The 22,736-nt window shown below is 40.5% G+C and overlaps 1 protein-coding gene across 1 annotated transcript in view; it reads left to right on the forward strand.

Annotated features, from left to right (window-relative positions):
- agmo (alkylglycerol monooxygenase) overlaps window positions 1-22,329 on the forward strand; it is a 343,652-nt gene extending 321,323 nt beyond the window's left edge. The window contains exon 13 of the mRNA XM_048612759.1: window positions 21,517-22,329. Coding sequence (XP_048468716.1) covers window positions 21,517-21,573 — 57 coding nt within the window. The 3' untranslated portion in view covers window positions 21,574-22,329. The remainder of the gene's footprint in view (window positions 1-21,516) is intronic.
- The last annotated feature ends 407 nt before the right edge of the window (window positions 22,330-22,736 follow it).

The following is a 22,736-nucleotide window of genomic DNA, read 5'->3' on the forward strand; positions in this document are numbered from 1 at the left end:
GCTAACAAACACAACGGTTTGTTTTTTGGTTTTTATTTCTGCTTTCCACCATTTTAATTTTTTTTCATCAGCCTCCTTATTGCTCAACAAGACAATCACTTTCACTCCAGAACTAACAATAATTGCACAAAAATTAGACCAGGAGTTTTCTCCAGTCATAATTTTGCCTGAGGAGGACTTCCAACTCAAGTGTCTACTCCTGATTCATCCTGCCTCGATATCATAATGTCACCGGAGAGTACACATATATTCCCTGCTTTCTTCCTGCAACATTGCATGGGGAAATTGAACAATACTCAGATGTTCCCAGCTACAATTTAGATGCAGAAATGTCTACTATAGCCACAACTAATTTGCCTATGAGGTAAACATGCACACACTTACCACGGCATTTGCAAATTTTTTTTGTGCTATATACCAAATAGTCAAGTATCAGATGATTTTTATTAAACATTGATCTCTCTTCCTTTTTTTCTCTCCTCCCTTTATAAGCAATCAAAATCTGAATTATCAATAATACCATCAGGCAATTAAAAACAACACTGATCTTTGATAGTGTGCTTCCCAGTTTTATCTGTCTCCAAGCATGAAATTGGATGTTGTGTCTCACATACAGTGTTGACACACTTGGACAGAGGAGAAATTTTTTGCTGCCAGGAGATAGCTGTTGCTGGTACACTCATATTTTAAATGAATGCATTGGTTATAATGTAAATCAGATACAATTTGGGAATTTAGACATTATTCCAAGTGGCTGATTTTTACCATTATCATTCTGAACTTGACAGATTAAAGACAAATAAATTTCTTCAGAACCTTCTCACTTCAGTCAGAAATATCTTAAGTTCAAAAGCCATTAATTTCTAACTTTAACCTTATTCCTTTATTTTTCCAGTTTATATTAAGAAGTGCTTTAATGTTGACTATTACCTTATTTCTTTATTTTTCTACTTATTCTATTAAGGTAATGCTTAACTTTTTTTTTTAACCTTGTCTCTTTTACTACCTTGCACCTATTTTTTTTTATACTTAGGTACCTTGTACCTAAGATGGTGCTGCGTGTGACTACTGAGAATATTATACACTTTTTACTGCACTCCTGTACTTCTGTACTTGAGTACACATGCCAATAAAAATCTATATCTAAATCTAAAAATCTAATTTCCTTGAAGTGCATGTCTGTCATTGTATGGACCTGTAAACATAGGGCCCAGTTATCAGTCATCTTCATCATCATCTGCACACCCTCACAGATGAGGATGGCTGTTTTCCACTCTCAGGGTGAGTCTCTAGGTGGCTGTACAGACCAATGCAGCTACTACGGGCTCTGTTACACTTGGGGCAAGTTGTGGTCACAGGAAGGGGTGGGTGGGGGATTGGTGGGGCAGCATGCTCCTTTTGCCATTTTTGCCTGGCTTCCGTTTCTTCCTGACAGCAAGTCTCCAGGTGCTCGATGCATTCCTCAACTCTCCTCCTCCAATTTGGATGGTTTTGGGCCAGTGATTCCCGGGTGTCTGTGGGAATGTCGCACTTTGCCAGTGAGGCCTTGAGGGTGAACAGAAAGGCTTTCTTTGTCCATCTGGGGCTCGCCTGCCATTTCGAAGCTGGGAGTAGAGCACCTGCTCGAGGAGTGTCATGTTGGTCATGCGGTCAATGTGCCCAGCCCTTCGTAGCCGATCAACAGTGGTCAGTGCCACTGCTGGGGATGTTGGCCTGGTTGAGGATGCTGCAACACAAACAGTAATGAAATGAATGACCACAAAACTTATTTTGAGTTCTTTATTGAAGGCATGTGATTTTCACCTTTGATTGGATGTGTTCCTGGAGGTAGCATCACATGAACTGTCACTTGGGAAACATCCTGTCCAGTCAAGGAATCTGAAATCAGCATCTGAACATGATCCTCATTCCCATTTCTGCCACTGGCGATTTTCAGATAACAAAATTGTCGGGCTGTTATTCTGCTGCCTCTACATCGCTGTCTTTCTCTTTTATATGAGTTGCTGCTCAAGAAATAATCAGTTTATTTTGACAGATTTATGAATTTATCGAAGAGTGATGACTTATGACTCCTTCCCTATTGTTTATGGCACTTATGATGTAAGTGTTTATTGTAAGTAGTTTTTCGAGTCATACCTGTTATTTTGTCAGAAGTATGAGTGGGTGAGAGATGCTAATTAGTTAAGGAATGAAAGTTGGGGAGCCTTGTACTCATTTCTAGGACTTGGCTGATGTCTTAGTGAACAAAGGAAAACCTCAACATCGAGGTCATTCATTTTCTGAAGAAGGGTCTAGACCCGAAACATCAGCTTTGCTGCTCCTCTGATGCTGCTTGGCCTGCTGTGTTCATCCAGCTCTACACCTTGTTATATCTGCCTCAACATCAATCTGCCTCTGTCTCCATCTTAGGCTGTCCCACCTCATCCAAATGAAAGCAGCATCAATAGGCATTGCTAAGTAAGAAGTGGGATGAAAATCGAGTCATATGGCTCTGTAAGCAAGTTCATCTGAGATAGAAAATGGAAGAAGAGCCACTAGTGTGCTGAATAATTGAATCAGGAAATTCAACAGAAATTGAGCTGAGGCAGGCACAGTGTCAGGTGATAATCTGGAAATTAACAGTCTTGTTTTTGGATGATGTTGCTGAGGTACAGCCTGCAGAGGAGAATTTGAAGGGAATCTAGGGGTATCAGAGGTAACAGTGAAGGAGCAGTAAGAGAAGACAAGGAAATTACAAAGAAACATGCAATGTTTAATATCTATGATTTTTCTCACTGGGCTTCTCATAGCAGTTAATTATTTGTAATTCCTGGATACCTGACTCCTGACTAATTAGCAATCCTATTAAAATAATAATTGCCAGATTATCATAAGATGCTATGGAAATGCCAATATCCATCTGAAGCACTAGGAAGGAGCACTGTTTAACACCTAATGATGTCCATGACAAGGCAATTGATTTCAGTCAGGCAACATTATGTGATCAGTTGCAGAAGTGAATGACCCAGTTACTTTACCATTAATACTAATACCAATTAGATCCTTCTTGAATGGACTTCTTCATTACAGAGCATCTTGCTTTAATTTTCCTCATGGCTCATTTGTGTGGCCTTTCCACTTCAGTGCGCAAGTCCTCCGTCTACTTATGACTCCTTCCGAACTGTTTATGGCACAATAAGGTCTCAGTCTCCCCACTCTAACAAACCTGAAATCTTCTCTACCACTCCACTGGCAGAATCGCCCTACCAAAATGTTAATGTTTAATTCTTTTTATTTAAAACATAGGTTTTAAAGTTGATAATGTGAGAATTTGAGAGATCCATGGTAAAACACAGATTACTAAAATCATCTGATTTCTGTTGCTGTACACTGATTTCAAGAAGGTTTTCTGCAATGAAAGCATTGTGTTCTTTTTGATGGCTCTCAACGTGTGGGTTCTGATACATGTATTAATATCGACAGATAGTTTCCCACACCAAAAGAACTGAAAACCCTCAGATTGGAGAGTATCTCATCAAATCTGGAGAGTTTTAATAGATGCCTTCAATCTGGAGTGATTTGCTTTGACAACTTGATGTAGCAAGATTACTCCACCACCGGGAAGATGTGACTTGAAAATATGTGGGGAAGAGGTTCTTAAACTGCTTAAAAATGGAAAACCTGACCTAATCTCCAGGAATGCACCCACTTCACGTCCGAGGTGGCGAGTATGGGTTTGGATGAGTAACTGGTTCCTGAGAGGCCCTGTGCTGGTTATAATTTTTAAATAAGGCCATGTGCATCAAATTTTATTGTCAATCTGGAAATAACAACTGTGAATGAGAAATGTAGTGAAAGATCATGCTATTAAATTCACCTTGATATGCCTTGTCAGAGTATTAGGATTGACCAGCTCCTGACAAATATCCCATTCCCTCCCTGCATTGCTTAATATTGAGCCCAATATGCATTTCCTGTATCATAAACCTTGATGTAGTTTAATTCTGATTCTGACTTCCATTTAAATCAGGAATAAAAATTAAGTTAAATCATTTCTGAACAAAAAGGTGAAGGGTTTGATATGCCTTGAAATCATGGTGAGAACTTCACTTTTTGGGGAAATGCAAATGAACTTTGGTCTTCTTTCCTTTCAATGTATTTTCCTATGTGTTGCTATTTCGAAATTCCTTTCAAAGAATAGACTGTTATTTATTACTGTCATTACAAGCAGTAGTTATAAGTTGAATGGCTTTGAAACAGATGTTTCTTTAACTGAATTATATTAATTCAGGTGTTAACCAATGTTGACGCTTTTCCAAGCTGACAGCTCCGTTACCCATGCACAGCTTATTAAAAATGTTGAACTTAACTGATTCGAACAATTAACAAATGCAATGCTGCACAAATGTTCTGCGTGGTTTCTTTACAAATTAAGTTTACAGGCTACATTTTAATTTTTATGATCTAGTAAAACAGATGGCTGCAGGTTTCTCCAGTGCTATGATCAGCCACTTTGATCTTTGTTCCAAATATCTGGATATTTATGAGAAGTCTGGGGCACAGAAATAGAAGAAATCACACAATGTGATGGAAGCTAAATTTTCTACAAGAAATGATGATTATTCATGTTACGTATGCATTTCCACTCCATTCATTAATATCCCATGAACACTTCCAATCACATTTTCTTCTTGTCACTGGTTATTACGTGAAGTATGTTAATTAGGACCACGGTAAAACATTGATAGTTTTGGACATTTTCATGGCGCTTCCACTAAATATTCCTTTTTGGCTGTCCAAACCAGCTGTGTTTGTATCTTTGATGCAAACATATTTTTTTGAAGAGATCAAATTGAAGACTGTAAGGAGGTTTTGCACTGGACTGGTACATTTTGTTCTTTTTATTTATGTTCTTGATTACACTTGAGTAACCAGATTCATTTGTAGTGGTTATTAAGTCAAGGCCATTTTTATTCAACATTATTAGTATCACAACTATATTCCAAAGGTAAGTTTATGGTTTACAGAAATTATGACTAAATTGAGCACCCGGTGTGAATTGAGCTGCAGCCAAATTTGACCCTACACTTAGTTTTGCAACAACTTTAAGTAAAAGACGTGCATTTACACAGCAACCTCCATTACTTCAGCATGTCCTGAACTGCTTTACAGCCAGTGAAGTACATTTGAACTGTAGACTACTGTTCTCATGTAGAAGACATGGCTGCCAGTTGGAGCACAGGTTGCTCAATTTAATTTGTGAATTGAATTCATAAAATTCATGAAGGCCATGCTTCCTGCTGTTGAACAAGTCTCAACATATTGTTTATCCATTTACAAGGGAATACTAGCTGAGATGCTTCCCTTGTAGCTTTTATTTTCACAGTATAACTTATCATTGGTCTGCAACCAATGCTATAGGGTCTCACGTACCCTTACAATGGAGACATTTATTGGCACCTTTTAGACTTACTTGGCCCCTTATATGTCATCCCAAATTGAGAGCCGAAATTGTGGACTTTCTAGATTGGAGTGCAGACCTAAACCTTCTGAATTAGAGGTGGGAATACTTCCACTGAGCTGGTGTCCATCCTGGGTGTTGGATGACAACTGATTTTCTCGAGTCAATTTCCTGGTCTCTCCGCTTGCTGGTCGACTCTGGAATGGGACTGAAATCTTTCAGCTTTGGCCTCAGAGGTACAATTATACTATTTCAAAAGTTCAATTTAGCTTCAACTGTCTGACAGTTATAAATATTCTTCTTCTGGGCAACTTTTGGATTGGGCAGTCATTGTCAACTTCAACTTGACCACACTCAAGAATGGACTTCTCCCACCTTAGCCCCTGACCAAACAGTGGGGCTGGTGGTAGGCCAAGATCCAAAATTTTGGCTTTTCCAATGCTATTTCATTGAGCCACAGCATTGTCAAGCTATATTCAGTTCCTGGAAACAGGTCAGGGAAGGTTAGCAAGATGACATGGCAATTCTGTCATAAGGAGGATCTCCATTTAAAGGATGACAGGTCAGAAAGGCTCAACTGGACATAGCCATCAGAGGAATGGAGACGAGGCCTGGAATCCCTGGGTTTCTTCCTCCCATTTGGAGATCTTGCTTATCTGAGAGGCTGCAGTGATGTGAGGAAAGGAGGAAGAATGCAGCCTCTCCTATCAAACAGACATAGCTAAGGAAGTCAGCAGCAGAAATGGGATGTTTCCCCAACTTGGAGTCAGTGCACCAGGACCTTAGGAGGGGCATGTCTTATGAATGGCATGACATTTATTCAACTCCCACAACCTGAATCTCTCAGAATTTTCCTTTGCATTGATTTCTCTCCGAGGACCTCACATCCCTATCTGAACAATCAATAATCATCCTCATCCCACTGCCCATTTGCACCCATGCCTCACAATTAACTGTCCAAAAATGTTGCTGTTCCTTACTGTTTTACAGTAGATAGCTTAACCTCAGTGAGAGGCAGACCGTTTGTTCACGGTATAGACCACTGGTGAAACATGTGCACCTGTTCCACTGGGAGGCAAGTCTTGTTCTAGGAGGCTGCAGATGTCAGCAGCAATCTGCTGTGAAATCCTGAGCTTCTTGAGACCTTGTTGTTCGCACAAGAGCTGATTCTGTGCTTGTAGATTCGATGTCGGAGTTTTCACTGATCTGAGTTGGCTCACTGTCCTGAGAAGGGATAACCCGGCTGCGGGGAAGGCAGCTAGTGAAGCCTGCTGGAGTTCCTGCAGCTGATATGGTTGGCACTGGTATTGCTGTTGCCTTCAGAGGTGCAAAGTCGAACCGCAGCTGTGGGCAGCGCCAGAGATGTGCCACGCAATGTGAGTGAAGTGCAAGCCAAGTCAGGTGTCTTCCAAGAAGTTGGCCATCTCCTGTCAAGCAGTACAGTAGTCAGGGAAGAAGTGCTATGGACAATAGACTCTCAACTGACCATGGCTAGAGTGCTTCACTGTCACACCAATTTCTCAAGAGCAACCAGGGACAGGCAATAAATGCTGGCCAGCCAGCAATGTCCATGCCCGAAAATAAATAAAAACTCCTTTTGAAAACCAAATGTTCGGTTTCTGCAGTCTGCTTCCCTCCCATGTTGTATTGAGAACATTTTATTTGGCACTGTATAAAATTGGGGATGTTTCCTTTTGCTGTGGTTGTCAATCTTTTTTTTTTTTACTCACAGACTTTGGACTCAGGGTAATGTAGGCTTATTATGTTTATTTTGGACTGGATGCAGTGTCCATACAACTCTGTATTCCACATGGTGTACTGTTTTACGAGCTGACATGCTCTACATTTTTCTTACAAACTTGAAGTCTTCTGGAAACAAACATACTTGACACACCACTTTTAAGAAGCAAGTAGTAGAAGCAGCATTACTATTAATGTGTTTCAGCATATAGTTTGTCACTAATGTGATTACGAGTGAGCAGGGGAAGGTTAATTCGCATGAATTCAGTGATGAAGCAGTGTTCTTAAATAACTTCTAGCTGGTGACAGTCTTCTCACCCCATTGAAACTCTCTTTATGTTCTCTCTCCCTAAGCTTAGCAAACCACTTTCTCATGGAAGGATATAAGCATTCAAAAGTTTCACGCGTTGATGATTGATTCCAATAGAAAATGTTCCATTGTCATAATGATATGCTTGCACCAACCAGCTGAATTAGGTGGTTATGTTAGCCAAACTTGTGAAAAGTAATGTATGAAAAAAAGTTCCAGGGAAAAGTCAGTGGTGCAACACATGCAATTTATGTAATAAACTTTCATGAAAAGCATGGAAAACATTTTACATTATTATCCAGAGTGATGAATGCTTGTTAAACTGAATTAATGACACTTTATTATTACATTTGTTAAATTGGTAAGATTTCTAAATGTGGTTATTACCATACCTGCTATTTCCATTTTGCCTGGGGTTTTACAAATCTCTTATCCAAGATTGTCTCTTCAATTTTATGTTTACCATCTCAAAATGCCTACGGCTAAAATAGGAAAATGTTCTTTTCTGAGTACTGTTGCATTCCATGCAGATACATTTCCAAACAACAGATCACTGCCTTACAAAGCAGAGAGGATGCTGGTGAAATTCTGGTGTTCTGTACACTCGGAATTCCATGAGGTTTAATTTGTTATCCAGTTAATGCGCAAATATATGGGCTCAAACAATTAATTGATGCCTTAATTGTTACAAAGATCTGTTCATGTCTTCAATTAAAGTAAATTCGGAATATATATTTAAACGGTTGAAGTAATCCTTCAGAATGCTTATAAATACACTAGCCAGCATGAAATTAAGATATCCTGACCAATCAGCTCGTAGCTACTGGATGCAGATCTCAACTTGTGGCCCAGCTTTGAGGTGACAAAACTTGACAAACCCACCATTGTAAATGATGATATTCCATGTCTACACTCTCACTGTTGAAATTGTTTCTGCTGTGCAGTCACTTCCATAACCTAAAGCCTGATCTGCCTTGTGCTCTGACAATCCTGTACCACTGTGGTGTCAAAGGAAAATAAATGGACAGTACCGTTTCCAAAGTTACCACAAGCAGTGTTTTCTTGTTCAAATGAGCAACAGAATATTTGGCTTTAAAATCTTCTTTATTCTCGCCGAAGCAAAATATGCGTTAAGTGGCAGTCACCCGAATGATTCTGTGCTTATAATGTCAAAATGTTAAAAATGCGTAAAATTGAAAGTTATTTTTTGCATTCTGATATTGTATTGCAGAAGGATTGTGGCTGCTGGTTCTTATTTTAATAGAATCTTTGTCAAGTCAATCAGACCTGGTGATGGTAGATTGTGGTTAATGAGGAGTGTGTAACTATATGGTGACTATTGCTACACAAAGGCCATTGAGGTAAACTGGACTTCAATGCCAGCAAAATACTCTGGTGGATTAAAGGTGATGGGAACTCCATTCCTTTGCTCCCCCCATGTCTTTGGTTCAACAATGAGGATGTTTGGTGTATCCATTGATTGTATTTAGACAACAACAGTCTGATTGTACATTGGGGTAGTTGTAAAAATTTGAATGTCCTTTCTCTTTTAACTATTTTTAGGCTCTCCCTAGTAAGCCTCTTGCATATCACTGTGTCATTGGAAGTTTGAGTTACAAGCCTCATCACTGGATGATCTTTGAGCACCTCTCTATAAAAGAGTTAGATAGCCAAAATGAGAGGAAATTGAAGCAATGGAAGCTGAAAGCTGAGAAATCTCATCTCGTCCTGATGAGCGCCTTTACCTGCTTTGGTGAAGCGTATGTTACTCCCCATAACTTAGCACTGTAGCTGTGAATAATGTAGGATTGGAGAAACTAATAGGTATTTATTACAGCTCACTAATATATATGAATATTACATTCACAAGCATTTCAATGCCTGGGCTAACATCAAGCTATTCAGTTACAATGAGTGACATGCTTCTTTCAGCATGTCATGCTTCAAGTAAGCTGAATTAAGATGGAGTATGAGACCTTTATATTCTCAGGTCACATGTTATGATATAGTGATGACATCATGAGTATGTCTCTTTAAAGGTAGACTGATATACTCTGTGAGACATTTCACGTTTCCTTCTTGTCTCAGATATACTTGGTTGGACATTCGCACATGTTGTCAATTTGATAATGATGCAAACAGGTAAAATCAGAATAGACAATAATAGTTCAACTTCCAATGTAACCCTTTGGAGGTTTGACAACTCATCCTGATATAGAACATAGGACATAGAGCATTGTACGGTACAGCACAGTACAGGCCCTTCAGCCCATGATGTTGTTCTGACCTATTATCCTACTAAGATCAATCTACCCTGCATACCCTACATTTTACTATCCTCCATGTGCCTATCCAAGAATAGCTTAAAAGTCTCTAAAGTATCTGACTCCACTACCACTGCTGGCAGTGCATTTCACATGCCCACCGCTCTCTGTGTGAAGAATCTACCTCTGACATCTCCCCTATACCTTCCTCCAATCACCTTAAAATTATGCCCCCTCATAATAGTCATTTCCGCCTTGGAAAAAGTCTCTGACTATCCATGATTTCTATGCCTCTCATCATCTTGTGAACCTCTATCAAGTCACCTCTCATCCTTCTTCGCTCCAATGAAAAAAGCCCTAGCTCCCTCAACTTTGCCTCATATGACCTGCCCTGTAGTACAGGCAGCATCCTGGTAAATCTCCTCTGCACCCTCTCTAAAGCTTTCACATCCTTCCTATAATGAGGTGACCAGAACTGAACACAATATTCCAACTGTGGTCTAACCAGAGTTTTATAGAGCTGCAGCGTAACCTCGCAGCTCTTAAATTCAATTTCCCTGCCAATGAAAGCTAACACCCCATACGCCTTCCTTACAACCCTATCAACTTGGGTAGCAACTTTGAGGGATCTATGGATGTGGGCCCCAAGATCCCTCTGTTCCTCCACACTGCTGAGAATCCTGCCATTAACCCTGTATTCTGCATTCAAATTCGACCTTCCATAATGAATCAAATATAGATGTCACCTACTCCTCTGGAGAGGTATGCAGTGTTCTTTCCATGTGTTTGACAGCTTGGTTTCCTTGGTGCTGGATACTGTCACTCAACGTAACTGAACAATCACCATGAGTTGTTTTTCCTCACTCTCTTCATGCATGATTGGTATGTCATACATTGGTCTGAGCTGGCTTCTGTTCCTTTGCAATGTCACACCAGGTTAACAAATGACTTTGTAATGACTCTGGGCTGGCTCTGGAAATGTTTGCTGGTATTTAAGCATATGTATTCCTAACTTGTGCACTCTACCCGGTGCCCAGTCTAGTTATCTGTCAGTTTGCTTATTGCGCATCTCTTTCATTTTACTCTGTCTTTGAAGGAAGATGTCCTCTGTCTTGGGATATTTGGATAATTGGTTGCTGGGTAAGGTCATTCACACCTGCCCTCTGAATATAAGTTGTTCTGGGATGCTAATCCCTACTCTTTTGATGTTGCACAAAAATGTAGCAATGCAATGAGACAATCTTGTTTTGTTGATGGACATTTGATAAATATGTACCATGTGTTCTAGACCATTTGGACAAGGATTGTGGGCGACGATGTGATATGGGTCACTCCTGTCTTAGTGTACACATCTTCAAATGTTTCAATTGTGATCCTTTGCCAGATGCTGTCGTTTGGGACACTGAATAAACTGAAAATAGCTGTCATTGTGTCAATGATGGTTGCACTCGAGTTGCTAAGTTGTCAAACAGTGGGAAATTTAGATAAGTGATTCTTCACAAAGATACAATCTCCCCCCTACGTTGTGAATAGGTCTGTTACTACTTCTGTTCAAGGAATGGATGGAACACTATGTGGATTTAGAGTCATTGAATATCATTCCTATACAGTACAAGGATTCATGTACTAACTTGTGCTTTTTCAACCCATGTGTCAAGAGAAAAATATGGACATAATATCCTGCCATAATGCTTTTAATATTGGTACTTGCCTTGAAAATTACTTCTTGTCACGTACCAACTTCTTTTCTATATGGCCAAAGTGAACAAATAATCTTGAGTTCTTCTTTAATACTGTCAAGCCATCCCTGGGTAATGGTCCTTTGTAGCTCATGTAGCTGCAATTTGCGGCTAGCCTCCTGTCAAATGATGCTGAATGGGGGTCACAAAGTATTTTTATACACTGGAATGTAATGACAAAGGCAGTGAATGGTAGACACTCTCTTGCTGAACTGTTGTGGATCAAAGGGTTTTTTTTACTGTGCAGTGTTGCTGCTACCTAATTGAAACAGTTGGGTGCCTGTGGTTTCCCTCATTGTTCCCCCATCTACCGAAAGGCCTGTGACCAGAACAGGTAGTTGAAAGGCAGTAAGCAGAGAAATGTCTAGGCATCTGCACTCTCTCAGGAACGCAGCTGTTTTTGGAGGAAATGCTATTTCTTCCCATCAGCCCAATAACTTGAAAAGTAGTGGGCCTGGTTTGGCACAACTAGCTGTGCAGGATAGCTCAAACCATTTGAAACAAACCATTCAGATGATTCCATTCCTGACCAACAGCGAGCAAATTCCCTAGAGGACAAAGAGGCCTTACTGACCTCACAAGAATGCTTTTCAAGAGGGATTTATGTTCTACCCTATGAACTACATCAAAAAGTTCCACTGTATGACAAATAATTTTGTCTGTTAAATATGGCAGAAATATATTTAATTTGTATCATATGACTGCCTTGTTTTTTGTGTATATATAGCTGAGTATTATACATATACCTGCATAGAATTTATCCTAAATATATCTCATATTTATCAAAGCCACCCTGAGAATAATTGCTCTCACAGGTAGTTTCAGTTCATTTGACCTTCACATCAGCCATAGCATAATTGTCCCTCCACCTTCACCCCCATCCCAGTTCAATGCAACATTTAAATGAAAAGCTAATGGAGCCTCTGAGATATTTTAATACTTTAAATCATTTCATCTTATCTGAGCCAACAGGATAGTTAGCTGACTGTTAATTTTGTTGACATTTGTGCAAGTATATGTAAAGGAACTGAAGTCACTAGCACACACTGTGTTAGGTGTTTTTGTTTAAGGTTGCAACATTCCAGGATTTCTCTCTAATGTCTCCAGGAATGTAACAGTGGCCCTGTAAGTGATGGCAGTCTTGCACTTCTTTGTCTCTGGGTAATCTCAAGATGCGGCAGCAGTTTGAGTGGCATTAAGCAAGTATCCACCCATCATAGCATCAGACATGTGACAGATGATCTGTACAAGAGGGCACAGAACAGATTGGGTTCCAGAGTGATGGGACCACTCAGACCATGACCTTTAACTTCATGACAGGATGCATTCAAGTATGGTGTGATTTACTGTAGCCATCTGGCTATGAAAGCCCCAGCAGAGAAGTCATCTGCATTTATTAATAGGAAGGAATTTAATTCCGTCATTGTCTGGATGGTATGCAGCTTGTCACATTTGAGCTGAGGCAAATGTAGTTGCAGCAGTTGTTCATGCGATCAGAGAGACTGTGTGAATGGTTGCTAGAAGATGAGGATTAACCATGGATGAAATCACTATTCATAATGTGCATAACCCTACAATGGAGATTCAGAGTCCATTCAACCACTGTCATCTCAATACATGAGACACCATTAAGTAAGTCACCAGACTCCTGAAGGCACAATTCTAGTGCCTTGACCAGTTGGGCAGTGTCCTCCAGCATTATTGCTGAAGAATTTCTATTGTGGTGGTGATCTCCTGCACTGTGCACAACAGGGCTGGCCAGAAACTATCTGAGGGGTCATAAATGGTTCAGAATATTCTACAGTCATCAGCAAACATCCCACTCTGACCTTGTTAATGGATGGAAAGTCATTGATGAAGCAGCTAGCAGCTAAGATGATTGGGCTTAGGACACTGTCCAAAGGAACTCATTTAGAGATGTCCTAGAGCTGAGGTGACTGACCTCCGATAACCACAACCATCTTCCTATGTGCAAGGTATGAGTCCAAACTAGAGGACTAGAGGCAGCACAGTGGGTCAGTGGTTAGCACTGTTGCCTCACAGCACCAAGGAGCTGTGTTCGATTCCACCCTCGGGCGACTATCTGTGTGGAGTTTGCACATTCTCCCCTTGTCTGCGTGGGTTTCGTCCAGGTGCTCTGGTTTCCTCCTACAGTCCAAAGATGTGCAAGTTAGGTAGATTGGCCATGCTAAATTACCCATTGTGTTCAGGGATATGTAGGTTAGGGATATCAGCCATGGGAAATGCAAGGTTACAGGATAGGGGATGGGTCCGGGTGGGGTGCTCCTCAAGGAGTTGGTGTGGACTTGTTTGGCCAAATGGCCTGTTTCCACACTGTGGGGATTCTATAAAAATGAAACTGTGGTAAACCTTTCCTGATTCCCATTTACCCAAGTTTTGCTCTGCCTCCTTGATGCCATACTCTATCAAATACAGCTTTGATCTCAAAGGTCGTTACTCTCAACTCAGCCCTGGATTTAAATTCTTTTGTCTATGTTTGAACCAAAGCTGTAATGAGGTTAAAAGCTGAGTGGCCCTGGCAGAACCCAATCTGAGCATAAGTGAAAAGATTATATTCGAGGAAGTATTGCTTGATGACCTCTTCCGTCACTTTATTGATGGTCAAGAGTAGATTGATGGAACAGTAATTGGCTGGGGCAGGTTAAGTATATCTTGCTTTTTGTTTAGAGACATACCCGGACAATTGTTTACAACATCAATGCCAGTGTTGTAACTGTACCGGAACAGTTTGGCCCAGGGTGCACCAAATTCTGGGCCACAAGTCTGCGGTACTATTGCTGGAACATTGTCTGGGCCCATAGTTGTTGCAGTATCTATTGCTTTCAGCTATTTCTTGATTATCACTCTTGATATAGAGTGAAGAGGATTAGCTGAAGACGCATTTTTGATTCTGGGGATCTCAGAGGAGGCCAAAATGGATCATCCTCTCGGCCCTTCATGCTGAATATTGCTGTGAATGCTTCACCTTGTCTTTTGCGCTGATGCACTGCACATCCCCATCATTGTAGATGGGGATACTTGTGGAGACTTCTCCTCCAGTGAGCTGTTTAATTGTCCACCACCATTCACAATTGGATGTAGCAGGACTGCAGAGCTTTTTCCAATGCATTGGTTGTGGAATCATTTAACCCTGCCTTTTATTTGGTGCTTATATTGTTTGGCACAGTTTTGGGGGCGTAGTCCTGTGTTGAAGCTTCACCAGGTTGACACCTTTTTGTCAAATATACCTGGTACTTGGAGGAGGAGGAGGAGGAAGATATTGTGGAGCCCAATTATCCTGCTCTGCAAAATCTTCTAGTGGACTGTCTAAACAGTCAGTGAAAATTTTGGCTTTATGGATCCTAACATTTCTCCTAAGGACAACACATCCTTGCTTGCATTTGGCTCAGTGCCACACCCCTCCCACAAGGAGTGGCCATAACTGACATGCCTGCCACACCGATACATCTGCTATTCCTCTGCGATGCCTGGAAAATGCATCACCACCGGCGTCAGAGTGGCACCACTCACCCAGCACCGTGTCACACACCCACTGTGCCTCAGTGAGAGCACAAAACAAATCCCACCATTACTGTGAACCATCTTGTTATATTTTGGGTAAATCAGTGAACAGGAAGCATAACCAATCACCCAAGTGAACCCAGAGTAAAATTACTGGCACGCCACCATTGGTACACAGTTGTTCCAATGGGATTCGCCTCCTGTAGGTGAGGCAAGAGTGGAAGCTGCTGCTTGCTGGTTTACGTGTGAGGTTGAGATGCCTACAGTGCCATTCTTGGGACTGCAGTGTCAATGAGGGCACAGCCATAGGCTGCCTGTCCTGTGCCAATATAGTGGCAGCTTAGATTACGAGCATTGTTGTTTAGATGGTGCTTCAGTCAGAGGTGCCAAAGATGAAAATTCACTGGCAGGTATGGTACTGTCGCCACCATTGAGCCCTTTCGTGGTATATCCAAGGAAGTCAGCAGCCTGGGGAGTTGGCAGTACAACATGGCTATCCCTGGGACAGAATGTAACATGTAAATACAGGTCATTTGCTTATGTCACGTGGTGTTCTTGCATCCGTTCAGTGACATGTCATGTAGAATTCTCCCTGAGCTAGGCCATACTTTCAGTGGAGGAGCTCACATGTTCTCAAATTGCTGAACAAATCTCATTAGCAAGCTCCTCCGCTCTCTGCCCCAGGTTCTGCACAGCCTGAGGCATTTGAGTATATAAATCCTGTTATTGGTCAGAATGTCCTACCTCCATGTGACTCCTGAAGTTCTGCATCTCCCTCCAGCTAAGCTTCACTGTATCTGTCTTCCATCCTCCAATCAGCATGCAGTTTCCTCTATCCCTCTCACTTCCACCGACTTAAATTTGTTTTCTGTGTCAGTTTGATCAATTAACTCATTAAGACTTGCTTGCATTTCCCTGGCGAGATTCTGATCTCTTGTCCTTAATAAACTTTGACATAAAACTTGAGCTTGTGGTTGTTCTTTGCCACTGATTCTGTCTTGGTTTTTATTTAAATCATTTTTTTTTTCCGCTTTCTCCATCTTCCCACAATAATTGGTTTGGTATGAACTAGAAGTCCCACTTCATGAGTTCAGAGCTTCTGAGCTTCTAATTTATTTCAGCAAATCAGATCCCTGGGGATGCTCTGAAGTTGAAGTCAAGGCCATTATTTAAACAGATTGTAAACAAGTAAAACACTTGTCTGCATCAAACTACTGAAATGACATGCATTTAGGGCTGGGAAGACAGTGTGCAGCTGCACACAATATCTTAGATGGCAGTAGATTTACAACAGAGATTAAAAAGAATTAGAAGGCTTTAAAATATATTTTGTGCAGTCTTTAAGTCACCTCCACAGTCTTCATACTTTTTACGCCTTTAAGATGAATGGTATAGGCAAAAAAGAATGGCCGCCATCAGCCTTTCAGTTTGAAGCTCACCCTGACCTGAAACCTGTTTGACGTTGAACATGACAAAAAGCAGTAGCCCTTGTTCGATCACGTTTAAGCTCTGGTAGTGGGAGGTCTGGTGCTGCAGTGACGCTTGGCAATTAACTCCCAAGCCACATGTGCACGGTCCCAGTCAGTTGCTTGCCCAAAATGAACAGAGAGTGCCTGTAACTGGCAGGTGACAGCAGAGTGCCAAATGGCAAGAGGGAAAGCAGAAACTTTGTAATTCAAAGAGGGTGAAATAATTTTTAATGATTAGAAAGGGGAGCAGCCCAGGTCAATCAATACCCAGTGGTTGACGGAAATTTGTTGAGGGCGATTACTTAGACATGACCAACAAGAAAGAAAAGAATTGCGACAGCAATATCACAACCTATGCCACGATAGTGTGTTGCCAACGTCACAGCCAAATAGAATAAAGAGAAATGATTCTTAGGACCTCATGCCCCCTTCCAAGCACTGTAACTTCCACTAGCGACAGGAAATTGGTGATCTGACTGTGTACTGTAGACTGTCTCCTATATCAGCCACCAATGGAGTATTGACGGGAATAGACATGAGGCAATTGCATAGTTTTGGGAAGCTGTCTGATTCTGGCTAGTCACAATTCATGGGCACACTCAGCCCTCCCTGATATCTCCTCTTTCTCTGCTTCTGGAAAGCTCTGGGCCGATTTTTGTGGCCCAGCCTGCGCTTGTGCAAAGGTATTCCCCTACAAAAGGCCCTGCTGAGTGGCAAAGACTCCAGTGGAGCAGGCTTCATCTCCTGGGCCTTGTGGTTGCAGATTTGTGCTGAAGAACCGATTTGTGAGAATGGGGTTTTGGGAGATGTGGAATGCAGTCAGTACCCCGAATTACAGTTGATGCAACCAAACCAAATTGGACTGCCCCTGCTCTCATGATCGTTTTACTGGGGACTCCATTTCCTTATCCACTTGGTGTCTTCTTTCAGGGCAGCTTCCAAACTGCAACCTTCTTTAAAGAAGGAACAGTCCTCCTGCCTCTGTGTTGTATTTGTACAATGCTTACACTTTTACTCTCTTGTTGCTCAGACTCTTTCTTCTCCTTCACCAATCTGACCACTGGTTAAGAAGGATCGCATCCCAACATTATCAGAGCTCAACCTTCAGATTTAACAAAAGACAGTGCTGGTTTCAAATTGACATCTTCCCTGTCTGCTCAGAAGAGCAGGTTAAAATTAAGACTGCAAGAAGACAGAAGGGATGTTCATCAGATTTTAACTAAAGACTTTAGGGACAATAAGACAATTTCAGGATTTCTGGTGGGGAGAATTAAGTAGGGTTATAATCCCAGCCAGATAAATCCCCATGTCCCATTATTCCAGTGCTCCAGTTGTCAAAGTGGTTGCATCTGTGACCTTGCTGGAAATGGCCTATTTGTCAGACATAGGAAACTTATCCATGCAAAACAATTTCTCACCTTGTAACATTTAAGCTCTGTTTATGGAATAAATTGGTTCCAGAAATCTGCAAAATATGTTGCAACAACCCTTTTCAGTAAACAGCAACACAGCTTTACATTTGCATCAGTGTACAGTGTTCAACTTGCTCACTGGCACTACTGATGTATGCTACAAATTCTCACATGCTACACAGAAACTACAACTCTCTGACTAAAATGGGAGACAAGAAGATTTCCTTTCTCACCGTGCTTGTGGAATGAACATTTTCTTTTCCTGCTTGAATTAGGTCTCTAGGGAACTGTCTTCAGTTAAGAGTCAGTGCTCTGGACATTAATGTCCCATCTTCAAGTTAAAACATTATGGAGGTATTAGATTCGAGAAACACAATTCAACAAACCAATATAATGTTATTGTGAAAAGTACGCAGTGATATCCTTGTTTGTCAATTTGAATTAAAATCTATATTTTGAACAAAAAGCTGTTTGAAAAATTTAATCAACAAACTATGACAATTTTGTTGTAGAGAGAATGCCATCATTAAATGTCAGTATAAATGATAAATGTGGTATAAAACTGTAAATAAAACTCAAAACAACAGGTAATAAGGTTTGCAAACAGCCAGTGCATTATCTTTAGGATTTGTGATAAAGGACAGACAGAAGCCAGTTAATTGAAAGGTCACAGCACATAGCTGAGGCAAAATTGAAATGAAATAGAGAAGCTAAATCAAAAGAATAAGGCACTGCCAAGCTTGGCATACTGCTACCACTTGGCATACTGTTACCATTTAGTAGATAGCAATCAGTTGGGCAGTTATAATACCCCATGTTACTTATGGGCCAGAAAATCAATGGATCCTGACAGTCAAGAATTTTACTTGAAACTGGAGGAGCAGCACCTCATATTCCGCCTTCGGAGCCTACAACTCGATGGTCTCAATGTGGACTTTACTAGTTTCAAAACCTCCCCACCCCCGGCCTCATTCCATGACCAACCCTCCCTCTCATCCCCGCCTCTTTGACCTGACACAACCTGTCCGTCTTCTCTCCCACCTATCCGCTCCACCCACCTCACTGACCAATCCCCACAACTGCCTACCTGCACTCACCTGTCACCATCCCACCTACCTTCCCCAGCCCCACCTCTCCTCTCTCTGTTTATTTCAGAGCTCCCTTCCCCCTCCCCCATTTCTGAGGAAAGGTCCTGACCCAAAACATCAACTTTCCTGCTCCTCTGATGCTGCATGTCCTGCTGTGTTCCTCCAGCTCCACACTGTGTTACCTCTGACTCCAGCATCGGCAGTTCTTGCTATCTCTGAGAATTTTACTTGATCCTTCGGGCATGTGGCTAGCTCACACACCCAAAAGCCAGCAGTGCCCTTCTGTAGGCATGCAGATCATCTTGATATCTGGACTTCAATTTTAACACAAACCATTACTACTTTGACAGATGGTTGAAGAGCAGTCAGGACATGCCAAGAAATGAATGAGATATTAAAATATTGTAATTTCCTTCATTGTGCAAGACGCCCAGCAATGCCTACCAGAACCCACAAGTTGAGACCTGCCCTGCATGTCACCAATCCTCTCCCTTCTCCTCTTTCTAAGTACAAGTCATTCTCGAGTGCTGACAGGTAGTTAAAGGTCACATTGTTTGTACAAGTATATTCCAGTCTTTTAATCCCTATCACCAACCCCACCTCCCATACTTCCCCTGCTTTCTTCCAGCCATCAAATCTCTCCATTTGCTGCTGCCATCTTTGGTCCAGGTCTTTGCAAAAGCCAACAGCTGCTTGTCTGCCTCCTTGAAGGTTTTGAGCATAGTGACTTAGAGTAGGGAGCTGTGATGAGTCTTTATTTTAACAATGCCTACATCAGCTGAGTTTAATATTGTGCATATTGCGGAAGGTCACATCTCTCGATATTTGTGAACAATGGGTTTTTCTGTGATGACATATCAAAGTGTAATTTGTATAAAATATTGGTGTCAGCTTTGAATTCACTGCCTTAATCTGAAATTATGTCACAACCATTCCAAGTTTTAACAGAGTGCTTCAAACTTCAGCAATAAACTTGAATTTTCTGTAAGTGTAAATGAAATTGAATTTACCTCAGATTTCACTTCAAGCTCATTATTCCTGGGTTGTATGGAAAAGATCTCTGAACTTTCAAATTATGAAATGAAATCCAAAACATGCAGTAAATAAACAATCCTGAAAATTCAAGCTAAAGAATCATGAAATGATATAACAAGATGTAGAGCTGGATGAACACAGCAGGCCAAGCAGTATCAGAAGAGCAGGAAAGCTGACGTTTCATAACCTTCACCTAGCCACGGCCGGAGCTCTTGCATTTCACAGATAGTGCTTTCCCAGCTGAACAACTTCACCAATGAAGATCTTCCCTGCTGCACACTGAATGACCCTTGCGAGTTGATGACAGATTTGAAGACTGGTGCACTGCTAATACAGTTCTTAATTGATTTTACATGTTGTTTAATTACTTACCTACAAATTGAAGGAGTTCACTACTCACTTTCATTCTTGCCTCATTGAAACATGGAAAAGGACAGGCTGATGTCACGATTCCAACTTAATGTCAATTTATCTTCACTTAACTCCACATCCATACCAAACCTTTGTTATAAAAGTGCATGCAAGTGTTACTAAACTAGAATTGCATTGATTCAAATATATATGGATGACAAAGAAATTCACTTGTTGGCATCAACCTCTGCTGAGGCATACAGTGGCTATACCTCCTGCTTCTTCTAGCTATTTTCTGTCTCTTTACACCTCAAGTGGTGGCGAGTGATGTAAACAATCTTACCTTGTTTAGTTCCAACTCTGCTATGGTAGTTATCTAGTAAGAGTCATATAACATGGACACAGATCCTTCGGTCCAACTCATCCGTGCCGACCAAATTTCCTAAACTGATCTAGTCTCATTTGCCAGCATTTGACCAATATCCCTCTAAATCCTTCATATGCATGTACCCATTCGGATGCCTTTTAAATGTTGTAATTGTAGCCACCTCCACCACTTCCTCTGGCAGCTCGTTCCATACGCACCGCACTCTCTGCATGAAAAAGTTGCCATTTAAATCTTTCTCCTTTCACCTTAAACCTACACCTTCTAGTTTCGAACTCCCCTACCCTAGGAAAAGGGCTTTGGCTACTTACCCTATCCATGCCCCTCATGATTTTATAAACCTCTATAAGGTACCCCTCAGCCTGCGACCTTTCCGACAAACTGAGATAAGGATGAAGAAACCCCAGTATTGAAAGACAATTACTACATTTCATGTCTCAAAATGCTCATTGATATAAGAATATTATTTTTTTCTGAAAGTAATCTTTGTTTTGTATTTGAATCAATTACTATTTCTCTTTTGGTAAGGAAAGAGATAGTTACGGGAAGAGATACGTTTTTATTTATTAATTTCTGCAGTAACATACTGTCAGAAGTCAACTAGAGGAGCTACAATATATTACATAAAGAGGATATCATGAAATGAGTGGGGTACTGAAATAATGTAAACTATTACTTGACGAAGCTAGTTGACATTTGGATCTTAAAATATATGTGCAGTAAGCAGAGTAAAGGTGATTAAATTATACATTTTGTTACAGGTTGGATTTTCTCTGTCTTTGGCCTTCTGGGGTTTGCGAGGTGCAATGAAAATCTGACAAATACCAATGGACACCAGTGTGAGAATGAACCAGCTCCAAAACAACACTGCAGCACGGTCAGCTGCAACATGCAATGTCACTCACAAAGCGCTCAGACATACTATTCAATGTGACATGACTCTATACAAACTAATGGAAAAGAAATAATTTTACAAAGTAACATTTTATTGGAAAAAAGATATGCTTTCTGATTGTAACAGAGCACAAAATAGTTTGATATCTTAGAATCAAAAATCAATAAGAATAATAATCTGTGATAGCTTCCATAAGAAGATTAAATAGTTTATGTTCCAGTATATTTTGACTATAAATTTTCTTGAACTTAATTCCAAGTGTACTAATGTTTACCACATTTAAACAGAGGTCATACAAGCTCAGATTTTTGACTTGCTTAAAATAAGACAATGACTGAGAACAATACAAATGAACTGCCAATGTGCATTCTCTGAGTTTGTTCTTGACACTCTGTACAGAGTTTCTTAATAGGTTTGCATAAAATTAACAAAATCTGAAAGTAACCTGAAATGTTATTTAATATATTTCAACTTAAAAAGAAAAATCCATAATTTTGAAAACTAATTTTATGTAAGTAAACATTTGATGAACCTCTGTAGCAAGATGATTACACTTGTACCTCAGACCCAGAGATTGATTTTAGTTCTGCGTGTCTATCTACGTACTATTTTTCTATCCCACTTTACAAAATACTGTTTTATTTGTCTTTTCTAGCAATAAATAAATCAGGAAAACCGATGAAAGGATTAGTTGGTAATGTTTCCAGTTCACATTGGAGTTTTGGAGTATGATTTTTACTTATCATTCATTGGAAGATAATCACCTTTCTCTGTAAAAACAGAAAATATTTATAACAATCTCTACACACTTAAATACATGGTGATCCCTTTGTCTCCAAGGAAAGACATGGCTCCTTTAAACACCATTTAAACATCCTTTTATTTCTTCCATTGGGGTAAAAGACCTCACTACTGTCTTTTATGGTAATTGCCAACATGTTTTCATAGTCCTTAAGCATCCTATATATCTTTTAGAACTTCTTTTCACTTTTTTTTATGTTTCTTTAGTTTGTTTCTGTTGTATTTCTCATATGCTTCTTCGTAAACTTCATTTTTGATCAGACCTTTCGATATGTGTCAATGGAA

This window comes from Rhincodon typus, chromosome 2 (assembly GCF_021869965.1).
Source record: "Rhincodon typus isolate 14 chromosome 2, sRhiTyp1.1, whole genome shotgun sequence".
NCBI classification, from domain to species: Eukaryota; Metazoa; Chordata; class Chondrichthyes; order Orectolobiformes; family Rhincodontidae; genus Rhincodon; species Rhincodon typus.